Genomic DNA, 12299 nt, shown 5'->3' on the forward strand with positions numbered 1-12299 from the left:
ACACACACACACACACACACACACACACACACACACACACACACAAATATTCTAAGTCCGGGTTTGTCCTTGGCCTACAAGAATCAGAATCAGGGTCGGGCAAGGGCAATAGCCTATCTCCAAAGTTGCCCCGTGGTTCTGCCAGGCAGCTAGGTGGGAACCTCCCAGTGAAGTCTCAGCCTATTGCAAGTTTGGGCTTCTAAAGTCTTTCTTGCCTCCAATGTATATCTTTTTATCTATCTATCTATCTATCTATCTATCTATCTATCTATCTATCTTCTACCTATCATCTCTATCTGTCCATCTTCTCATCTTCTTTCTCTCTCTCTTTCTCTCTCTCTTTCTTTCTTTCTCCTTCCTTCCTTCCTTCTTTCTTTTTCTTTCTTTTCTTCCTTCCCTTTTCTGGTTATCTCTACTATGGGTAGTGACTTGGTTTCGATGGGGGCCCAGTTCGGCCACATAGTCTCCCAGCTGGTCAGCACGGATAGCTTTTTGAGAGTCCGGGCATTCTCTTAGCTGCTCTGAGTGGAGGCATGTGTGTTGTCATGTCTGTGTCACACCCGGAAGCAGTTGTGAACATGTGGCGGCACAAGCAGTGTAACATGATCAAAAGGAAGAAGGTCATGCCCATGTGTTGTGGGGTCAGGCCTTGGCCGACCAGGCACTGTGGCTAAAGCATACAGTGAGGAAGGGGGCCTGGTGTGCTCTCATTGGCTTTGGCAATGACTTTGGGTCAGCCCCTTTTTGTCTTTGCCTTACCATATAGTGGCGGCTCTAGCTTAGTACAGTGGACGCTATTAGTTTGCTGCCCAACTCCATGCTCATAGTTTCTGCATGCCAGCATGCTTTCTTTCCTCTCCAGGCACCTTGGAGGATTTTCTACAGCGTCCCATGGGAGAGGGCACAGGGCTGCAGAGAAGCCGTCTGTGAGCAAGGACTAGAGGTTGGTACATAAATATCCCCCTTCTGAGCTTCTCTGGAGGAGTAACACTGGCTTTGTTTTGTGTTATTTCCTGTTGGTCCCCAGTGGGAATGATTCGGTTCCCACTAAGAAGCCTCTTTCCACAGTTGCACGAGCTGACTTCCAGCATGGTCTCTTCCCCCTCCTTTTCCAGTGCTCCTGTTAACTACCATCCCATTCACCTCAATATGACTGTAGTCGGGACTTACTCTCAGGGGAACCAAGCCCCCAAATATTAAGCTGGGCCTCTGAGATTCTAATAGCTGTTGTGGGTGCATCAGATTGTAGTATCTTCTTGGTTAGTTTTCCTGTTAATATTCTATATACCTTCCCTTTCCTTTGTAACACTGATTCATGGAATATTAATATAACCACCCAATTTGCCTCTTGAGTATCTGGGTTGTGTAGTGTATCTTTCTTCTACTTTAAATATAAATATAAACGTATAAATGTGTGTGTTTCTATTTACACTATGCCGAGTTTTCTTACATACACTGTTGAGGTGCAGGGCAGGCCTGTCAATCAGCTCCAAGAAGGTCTGCAAGAAAAGGCTGAGGACTTTTGTGGTAGAAGGTGGGACCATGGTGAGCTTGTGAGGCTCAGATCTCCCCTGGCACCAAGTCAGGAAGTGCCGGGCTTTCTAATCTGCTACTCTAGATAAGGAGCCACAGTGGAAGGCGACAGGTGAGGCTTAAAAGCCACCAGCAGCCAGAAGTCAGAAAAATGGAGCCATATTCCGCATCCTACAGCATGGCGTTGGGTCTTGCTTTCTAAATCTAGTCTCGCAAATCTCCTGATTAATATGCTCAAGCATGTTAATTCCATGTAATTACTGGTATGGCTGGATTAAGATCTGTCAGCACTCCTTTTCTGCTTGTTGATGCTCTGTTTTTCCCGCTTGGCTATTTCGTTTTGGATTGTGAGGTTTTGATTCATTTTCTCTCCACTATTGGGTTTTTCTTCATCGCTCTTTAAGTAGACTTTAGTGATAATTATGGGCACACACAGTATGTCTCTTGTATTTTAAACACACTGTACTTTCAAATAATGCCATACTGTTAGCAGCCAAGGGAAAAAGACTTGATTCTTCCTGGGAATCTTTCCTTAGTATTTCTTATTGCACAGGCCTGACAATTAGTACTCTCACTAGTTTTTCAGCTGTCTTCAAAATTTTTTTTGTGATGTTAGAACTTCAAGTTGAGGACCCCTATTCTTCCTATTGAGTCTTGGTTTTCATATACGCCAGCTAAGCACCTTACCGCTGAGTTATAGCCCCAACACTTTTATTTTTGTTTGTTTGTTTCTTTATTTTGAGACAAGTGGCCCAGGCTGGCCTCGAACTACTGCCTCAGCCTCCCATGTAGACTTGTGGCCTCATGAAACCTTTTCCTTTCAGCTCTATAAAGTAGGTGAGTGACTATTTTGCGAGTTGCATAGTGTCAACTTAAAAACATAACTCTCATCTCAAAGGGGGATAAGTAAAAGATTCAGTTATTCTAAACTCTATGTTCCAACCTGGTAACAATTTGATGACGCTTTTTCAGTATCAGAATAAAGAAAGCCACAATCAAGACAATTTTTTTAAAAAAATTATTCAACATATTTCAATCCCATTTTCTTTCCCTCCTGAGTCCTCCCATTACCTCTCAACTTCCTACCTCTGCTTTTTCATGTTTTCTCTTCTTTCTGGGAAAATGCCAAACAAAACCAAACTAAATAGAACAAAAAGATCAAGGAAACAAAACCCAAATCAAAAACACAATACAAAAAAACCCCGAACCCCCCAAACCAAAAACCAAACAAAATCTCAAACAACAACAACAACAAAAAACCCCCAAACCATCACCACCACTGCAACAAAAGCACGCCAAAAAACAAACCAAAACAAAAAAACATGGATCCCATGTTGTGCTGGTCAACTCCTGAGCATGAGGCCTGCCCTGGACTATGGGACAGTAACACGTCATTGAGGAAAAATAAGTTTTTCTTCGCCCAGTTGTTGTCAACTAACTTCAAATAGCTTCTTGGCTAGTAGTGGGACTTTGTACCCATTTCCCCTTCTCTGTGCTGGGGTTTTGTCTGGCTTGAAGTTGTGTGGGGTTTGTGCATGCTGCCGCAGTTTCTGTGAGTTCTTATGTCAAGACAGTTTAAAAACAGCAGTAAGTTACAGCATAGTCGGAAGATCTCGGCTACCGGCCTCAGATACAGCTGGTAGACACTAGGGTTCTGTTGCTGTATTCTAACAAATTTACCCAGTGGCCACAAAAGACGTTACGCCACAAAGAGAGGCTCATAAATAAATCAAAGGAGTCTAAAGATTGGCCTAAGATAACGTGGCTCTGGACTTGGAACATTCCAACCTCCCCACATCACTGAAGTTTTAGTCAGTTAATCAGCATTGTAGGAGGTTCATTGTAAGTTGTGGTTCTCTCTGGGGACTTTTACTCACAGTAGTTTCCAGTAAGAAATCTGCCTTAAGTGTCCTCCATGATATATATCAAGGACTTTTTGAATAGGATTCCTCTCACTTAGGAACTAATGCCAAAAACTGACAAATGGGACGTCGTAAAACCAAAAGGTGTTTGTATAGCAAAGAACAATCTGGTGAAAAGGAAGTGCACAGAATAAGCAAGACTCTTTGCCAACCACACATCCTGTAGATGACCGACTAATACCTAGAATATACAAAGAACTCAAAATAACACAGAATTAAGAAAGCATACTATCTTTTCTTTTCTTTTTTTTTTTTAAAGGGCCATGAATCTGAACAGGAAAGCAACTGACAATGGATGCCAGCGAGTAGGTGGGGAAGTAGGGTCCCTCATTCACTGCTTGTGGGTGAATGCAGAGTGGAACAGCCACTGCGGAAGTCAATGTGGAGACTTCTCAAAAAGCTAAACTAGGTCTACCTAATGACATAGCTATAGCTACCCCAGTCCTTGGCATGTATCTGAAGGACTCAGCATCCTTTGCCACAGACACATGCTCAGCCATGACTGTGGCTGCCCTTTTCACAGTAGCCAGGAAATGGAAACAACCTAGATGTCCTTCAACTGATGAGTGGATAATGAAAATGTGGTACAGAGATACAATGGAGTACAATTCAACAGAAAGAATAACGAAAGTTTCAGGATAATGGTTGGGACTGGAAAATACTGGGTGAAGTAACCCAGAGTCAAAAAGACAAATGTCACATGTTCTCTCTTATCTTTAGGTCTTATGTCCAAATCTTTAGTTGCGAATATATAAGCTGGAGTAACCTGGAGTAACTACAAAAGCCAGGAAAATCAGCAAAGGGGAGGAGGATCGGGGGAGGAAGTAAGACAAAAAGAGGAGGAGGAGGAAGAAGAGATAAATAGCTGTAAGATGCTTAAAAAGACCACCGAGAACCATTATTTTATAAGCTTACTTAAGAACACACACATATATTATATACACATTAAATGCCATTACAACACACAGGGTGAAACTGCTCTTCTCCAAAGCTATAGACTATCTAAAAATCCCGGTGGCAGAGCGTGGGGAACCTTCCTTCTGGATGTTAGTCTCGGAAGGGTGTTTCAAGAGATTCCTAGAACAATACAAGCAATTGCCATTGCCCTTGTTTGCTTCCCAGAAGTTGAAAATAAGGCCCTATTGGTAAGGACACTACACATTTTAGACATAAGATGTCAGAGTATTGAACTGGATCTGACCCCAAAGCCTCTTCCCTAGTATCTCCCTAATTCTCAGAATATCTGAAGGAGCTGTGCAAGCTACCGAGGGAGACAAACAATCAATAGTCTTACCCAGCTGTGAAGCTTATGAACCACAACAATAATTGGTCCAGAGAGAGATTCCCCAAAGTGCAAAAGCTCTGCTTATGTCCGGGAAGAAGCAACAGACTGCAACTGTGTCCGAAGCAACTGGCCCACTCCATAGGAGGGGATTCATGTCTGGTTCTGCAAATCTAGCCAATTTCCAGTGGGTGGAGAGGTCATAGGCCCTCGACAAGAACCCACTGCTGCCATTTTCTCAAACCAATGTGATTCCTAACTGTATCCCACATACGCATCCTTATATCCACAGGTAAGTAAAGCTCTCACCCTCCTCAAAAAGCCTTTTTTTTTAATTTTTAATTTTTACAGAGATCTACAAATAGTCAAAATGGAGGTTAACTGACTGTGAGGTACCCAGGCACAACTGTACAATGCTGAACCTAGAGTAGGCTCAGGTAGCATCACAGAAGGGAGGCCAAAAGACTGTAGGAGTGAAAGGACCAGGATACTTTCTGCTTAGACAGTCTATTCTAGACACAGCAGGGAAGCTGAATTCGTGAAATCTTACAGTATGGCCATCTAAACAAGACTTGCATAGTGAGAATGCCAGGTGACTTGCCAAGGTGGGTGAGGGAAATCTCACAAGGTCCTACCCCTTCATGAAAAGCTGCAGGTGGTCAATGACTGATGAGAGAGAAAATCAGTTTTCTGCAGGGAAAAGACTCTTGGAAGGCTATCTAACACTAAATGAGTTCAGTAGGTTTTAGGCTATCCATATAAATATAAATATTAAAATCCACATTCATGGTATCTTAGTTAGGGCTACTGTTGCTGTGATGAAGCCCCATGACCAAAAGCAAGTTGGGGAGGAAATGTTTATTTTACTTATGATTCCACAGCACAGTTCATCACCAAAGGAAGTCAGGACAGTAAGGGACCTGGAGGCAGGAGCTGAAGTTCAAGGTAGCCATAGAGGAGTGCTGCTTACTGACTTGCTCTTTATGGCATGTTCAGCCATAGAATTTCTTACAGAATTCAGCCCAGGGATGACACCACCCCCATTGGGGTGGGCCCTCCTCCATCAATCACTAGCTAAGAAGGGGGACAAGAATGGAGTGGACCTGATGCAAACACTTGATTGATGTATGAAACTTTAAACTAAATTAAAAGGGGGAAACTTCCACAATTCCTTCTTTGGTACTCTGCATTTATGGCCCTTCCTTGGGCTGCTTTCAGTATCACCTGTCTATGTAGGCTTTCCATATGATGCCCTGAACCTTCCCACCGCACGTGTTAGTTCTGACGGTGCCGGGGTTCAGTCTGCATTTGCCTATGATGCTTAATTATTCTCTTGTTAATGCTGCTCTCTTGATTTTGTGGGTTCTCAGTGTTGCATTAAACATTTTGCGTTATGAGTGTGGGAATGGGATCAAACTGGATGAACAGAAACAGATGTGCCTTCTTCCTGGGAACACAGAGGTCCTTGCACTCACAGGCAGCACTAGGGAAAGCAGGAACGTCAAACCCACAGGGCTGTCTTTTTAAAGGAAAAGATGAACAAGCTGTTCTTCACTGAGAAGGCTAAGAACCAAGGTGGCTAGTAGCCTAGGTAACCCCTGCTCTTTCTGTACCATACCTGGCTTTCCCCAAGCTCTCAAAAAGCAGGACTGGAGGTGGTTAGTAGTCTAGATGACCTCTGAGATATCCACAGGGCCAGGCTACCTCTGGCTCCTCCAGGCTCCCACAAACAGGACCAGAGATGGTTAACAGCCTAGGTGACCTTTGAGCTATCTGTATGGCTAAGGGCTCCCCCAGGCTTCCCCAGACAGGGCCAGAGGTGGTTAATAGGCAACCTCTATGCTATCTGTATGACTGAGACCACAGTGGATCCTCCTCTAGGCCCTTAAGATAACACGTGTAGCCTATCTACAGAAACCGTCTTTATGAAAGAAGTGACGTGTACTTTGGGAAGAGTTTCCATGTAATTATGCCTCTTTGTGCATGCAGGGTTGTGTTACACCTGGAAACTTTGTCCCGAATTGTGCTGTACTTAAATATGCTTAAAATAATCAGCCCAGGGTCAGACTCTAGAAGTTTGAACCAACACTAGCTACTAAGTCGTGTTGAACTGGATTTCCTTCTTGTTGCAGATTGTTATTCTGCAGGCCCTGGTTTGCAGAGACCACCCCATCCCCATCCCCCACCCCTTGGCACAGCTGACTGTCTGTATGCCTGTGGACTCAATTCGTATTGTCTTGGGTATCCGAAATGCATGGCAAGTCATACTTTCTAGCATTATCCCATGCTCTGTCTGCATGTTCTAGTGTGCTTGTGTGAGGGCTAGTTTCTGAAGTGTTTTCTTAATGCACTGTTTCACCTTCAACCTCAGGCTGCCCTGCACATCTGCCTTTTGCAGCGTCTGCTCACTTAGGGGTAACTTCAGTTTTTATCGTCTGGTCCAACTTCAACCTTAGTAGGTCCTCGGGGATGGGACCCTCTCGGGGATCATTGAAATCTCTCTAATGACCTTGACCTAGGACAGTTTCCTATTTTACCCTGAGAGTAATAGAGTTGGTATGCTGCTCTCTATGAGCTGGTTGAAGGATTTTTCTTCCTTAAGGGGTCTTCCTCACTAGGACACCACGGGCTGAGTGCTGGTACCTAACCCTACCTTAGTGAATTTTGAGTCTCTATACATATTCTTCTATATTGTGTATTTACACATAACAGTCTGAGTTCTGGTAAAATAACCTTTTAAGAAGAAAACACCACCTTCCTGGAAGTGCCCACCCTGGAGGAGGCAGGAGTGAGGGGAAATGGGCAGAGAGATATAAGCCCTGTGTCTGCTGGGATTGGGACCATTGCTGTTCAACTCAGCTCATGCTTTTCCTAAAGAGTATGTTTTTGTTTCTCTGTGTGTTGTAAGTAAACTCGTGACTACTTGAGTTACTCCTGTATCATGTCTGAATTATTATTATTACTATTATTATTATTGGAAACATGGATCAAGATGAGAGGACCTTCCCCTAGCATTTACATGTACATTGTCATTCTGGAGTGCCCCAGCATCCCACCTCCCATGTTCCATTGTTCAGTGTTGGATATGTCCCAAGCATGCTGGGATTCAGCATGTATATAGACCAAGACCTATAATTTCTCTGCTGATGGTCACCTCTCTTCACCTTCCTCTCTCTGGGGAGGATAGACTCATTTTTAGTTCAAGACACAGCCAATGATTTGGTTCCCCTCAAAATTTTTTTTCATTTATTTTACAAATTGAAACCATAGCTGCAAACATTTCTCTTTTCTGGTTTCTGCCCACTCCCAATGCACAGTTCTTCAGCCTCTGTGATGAGAAAGCTCTTTGGGCTACAAACACCTTCAGAGGAACAGTGTTGCCCTGGCTCCTAAAGGCTTCCATGGCTGTGCTGCCTTCTATGTCATTTCTCAGTATCTCCCTTGGTTGCTTTCTCCATCTCCATAGCCCGGAGGTGGGTCCAGAAAGTTGCTTTCGTGTCTTTGAGCTTCTGGGCTTGCTGGGTAGTGGCTCCGATCTGAAGGTAACTTTCCTTCTCATCATACTCTGGCCAGTGTGGCAGCCCCTCCCCATTGGGGTTCCTGAGAACAGAATCAATCAGAGGTCCCTAAAGCTGCTCTGTGGGCCTCATGTTTCTCAGAGGAATCCCTTGGTCTATTATTGCCATGAGGTCATGCAGCCCCAGAGACAGCTACTCATCTTCTCGGGGCGGGGCACAGCCTACCCATTTTTGAGAGTTCTCATTGTCAGAACACTATGCTCACTCAGACTTTAGAAAGTACCCCCATTTCCCATCAGGAGTCTCCCAAGGATATTATCCACCAAACCCGCTCCATATTTTCACCAGCCTCACCCATTTTGAGCAAAATTGCCCCAAAACTTCATCATCATCTTGCTGAGGTTCGTCTCTTCTTCTGAGGCACCCTCTGCGGGGAAGAACACAAGAGTCCTTTCCTGATCACAGTGTGGCTCATGGGCAGTGTTAGCATCATTTGCGAGTGTGACGAAAGGCAGTCTTCACTCTTACCATACACTTGCGGAATAGGAATCTGCATTCATAGACAAGTTAGGCTGAGCATTCTATTTCAGCTTGGAAATGACTAATGTAGGACTCACAAACTGGCAAGTAGTCTGTCCACAAGCTGGCTGCCTTTGCTTCTCATGGTCACCTGCTCTTCCCTCCCTACTCAAGGCTATACTGCCAAACCCCAGAGTTTTCTTTGGCTCATAGGTTGCTGACTCTGGATCCTCTCTTTCATTTTTATAAATTCTGAAATATACCAGAACTATTACTATTTTAAGGGAACACCAGAGATCCTGGTGTGCTATGAATAGCCAGTATATGAATCACAGGTCACCTACACTTGCTGAGAGTCAAGATGCTGAAGATATCTGTGTTTTTTTTAAAGTATTATATTATTAAAATTTTTAAAATTTTGATATTTTGATGCACAGGCAGAGATACGGAAAGAGACACATTAGAGCCTACCCAAGCTTAACACCAGCACTGATTCTCTCTTCTCTCACTTTGTGTAGGCTCCTGTGATTAGAAAATCAAACAGTGGTGTTCCTTCCGAAGGTACAGCCCTGCAGATGGCATGCCCCTTGTCTTAAGTGACATCATAGGTTAGGGTCATGGGGCTGGCTACTTTGTCTAGGGGTACAGCTTCCTTTATGCCTGTTGGATGAAGAGAATCTCTGGATGGTGGCACTGTTTGGGAAGGCTGTGGGACTTTTAGGAGGCAGAGGTGTGTAGGGAGTAGGTCACTGGGGGTGAGCCTTGAGGTTTACAGCCTGAATATGCTTTCTAATCTTTCTCTGATTTCCAACTGCTAATACAGTGACGAGCCAACTTAATGGCCCTTACCACCATGCTTTCCTCACCTTGGTGGACTGTGGCCCTTTGAAACTATGAGTGAGAATAAACCCCTTCTCCAAAAGTTGCCTTGGGCAGGTATTTTGGCACAGAAATGAATGTAGTAACTAACATGGTCCTGTTAGGAAACTAGGACTGAAAAAAAAGAGACACTTGCTTAAGGCCACCAAATCAGGACTGGAACCTGAGGCTCACAACTTGAAGTTCAGGCCATTACCTTTTAAAAGTGGTGTCCCCCAAACGGAATAAACTTCATCACCATGGTCTGCTATCACCATCTTGGGTCTTATGTCAGACACAAAGCTTGGGCGGTACTTAAATTCATACATGTAGGTGGGGGCTCCAGCATCTGGGAAGACATGGATTCAAGTAGAGTGCATATTACCAGACACATGTCATTGGTATAAAGGTATATACCTGTACAGATACCCTTCTCCCCAAATCTACGGGTAGGAAGGAAACAGAGGCTTTAGGGTATCCTGGGAACTTGCTTGGGACTGCATTGAGATAGAGCTGGGATTTGAACAAGCTTTTTTTTTTTTTTTTAACTGAATACAGGAGTGAATACAGTGCAGGCAATATGTGCCAGGATGTACTCCAGGGATGACAGATCTGAACTTAGAAGGCATCTTCTGTCAGGCTGGTTTTGATCATCCCCAGTGTTTTTCTCAATCATCCAGAAAAGAATGATATAAATCCAAGCCGCCTGCCTGGACACAAGGACATATAAATGCAAGTCTATGAAGAGAGCAAGCAGTTTGTCTATCTCTCAGGCTTCATGAAATCACAGAACTTGGATTTGTATATGAGTCTTGCTTGGCTGGGAATGTTAAGGCCTTCAGGCATGAAGGGAAGGTGAGTTTGCTTCTCTTCTCCTCTCCTTTGCCTTCTTCTCTCACCACCAAAGACGTCACGTCTAAGCCGTGTAGCAGCATTGTTCTTGCTAAATCAATCATTGGGTCAGCTGACTACTTCTGCTTATATAGTAACCCACGCAACCCAGGGGCCTCAGCGCCAGTGGCCATAGTGGGCACAGATACTGACAGAGGAGTGAACCTGAGAGCAGAGTTAGGATCCCAATCAGGATGGTGGGAAAATCGGACTCCTTTTCCTGCTTGTTTTCAGTAAGAATCTTAAAAAATATAGAAAAGAAGAAAAATTTCTCATAATTTCACCTCTGAGACTATCGCTTGATGTTTTAGCACATATCCTTCTCTATATAAAGCTGGAATAATATTATCTAAGAGACATCCTGTAACATTCTGAAATCAGTTTTCATATTACTATTTGTTCATGCATAAAACAGTAGACAATCATGTCACTGCAGCATGAAAACATAGAGTGGTTTACTAAACTACCTTCTCAGCCCCCACCATTGTCCCATGGTTTAGCATGAATTGTTGCTTTGAGCAAATATTCCTGTGTGGCCCTGCGATCTATTGAGCAGTCACTTTAAGGTCATGCACAATTTTCTGAAAGAAGAGTGACCTAGCCTCTGAGGCTGAAATGAGTGTGGAAGAAACCGAGCCACAACCTGTGGAAGAGCACATTTCCTTTAGTTAGTGTGACGGTTTTAAGGCTCTTGCCTAAGACCGCTGAGATGAGATCCGTAAACTGTGTGCAATTACAATGCAAGTCATCAATGGGAAGCAGGGCATAGATACTTGACTGACAATCAGGGGCCATTTAAGAGGCAGAAATACAGACATAGACAGACACACATACAAACACCCACACATATAGATACACACATACATACACATGTACACACACATACAAACATACACATGAACATACTCAGATTCATACACAGACGCACACACAGATGTACACACACACACACACATACACACATGCACATACTCACAGAGACATAACACACATAACACACACACACTTGTACACATGCAAACACACATACACACACATATACATACGCACACACAAGTACACATAGAGACACATGCACAGACACATGCACGCAAACACATATAGACATGCATACACATACACAGAGTTAGCCTATCTTAAAAATTTGAAAGCTCTCCCAGGCTTCAGGCTACTTGTTTTCTCTTTGTTTTTTTTTTTTAGTTTAAAGAGCTCACTGTAAACTTAATATGAGATAATCTTCTCATTCATGGCAAATTCTAATATTAATTTTATATATGATATATATATTTTATCAAATGTTATTTTAGGCAAGCTAAATTTGTTGTCACACTTTTATTTTCTTATGGAAATGTCCTGTAGACTACATAAAAGGGGAAGCCTGTAATCTGATCTGTTGTCAAATCTACTGTTTCTGAGTTTGCTTACGGGGCAACTGTGCCAAGAGAACTCTGGGGCTATCTAACTTTTTTGTGCTTTTCATTATCTCCATGACAAGGAAGATTGCTGAGAACGGCCAGATAAGCTTACTTCTTTGAGAGCAGAAGTAATTTCCTGGAGGAAAAGATATAAATGAAGCATACTGTAAAAATCCCCCCACAAATGCAACACATAGAGATCAGAAACCCAAAGTGAAAGACAGAATGATGGCAAAAACAACATTCAGCTCAGCTTTGCTGACTTTTGTCAAACAGCTGTGCTGGCTTCATGGCTTTCACCAGTTTTCACTAGCCATGGCTGTGGCATAAAGGAGAGGAAAGAAGAGAGATCAAGGTAGTA

At 43.4% G+C, this 12299-nt stretch overlaps 1 protein-coding gene across 3 annotated transcripts in view; it reads right to left on the reverse strand.

Moving 5' to 3' along the window:
- Window positions 1–7968: 7968 nt before the first annotated feature.
- LOC129686930 (liver carboxylesterase 1-like) overlaps window positions 7969–12299 on the reverse strand; it is a 28475-nt gene continuing 24144 nt past the window's right edge. For 2 of the 3 annotated variants that reach the window (XM_055621108.1, XM_055621106.1), the window contains 3 exons: window positions 9850–9981; window positions 8610–8682; window positions 7969–8337 (listed from right to left, as the gene is read on the reverse strand). In XM_055621108.1, coding sequence (XP_055477083.1) covers window positions 8160–8337; window positions 8610–8682; window positions 9850–9981 — 383 coding nt within the window. In that variant the 3' untranslated portion in view covers window positions 7969–8159. The remainder of the gene's footprint in view (window positions 8338–8609; window positions 8683–9849; window positions 9982–12299) is intronic. The other variant, XM_055621107.1, reaches the window with a different exon arrangement.

The sequence above is a fragment of the Psammomys obesus genome, unplaced genomic scaffold, assembly GCF_907164565.1.
Source record: "Psammomys obesus unplaced genomic scaffold, mPsaObe1.curated_primary_1811, whole genome shotgun sequence".
Classification (NCBI taxonomy): domain Eukaryota; kingdom Metazoa; phylum Chordata; class Mammalia; order Rodentia; family Muridae; genus Psammomys; species Psammomys obesus.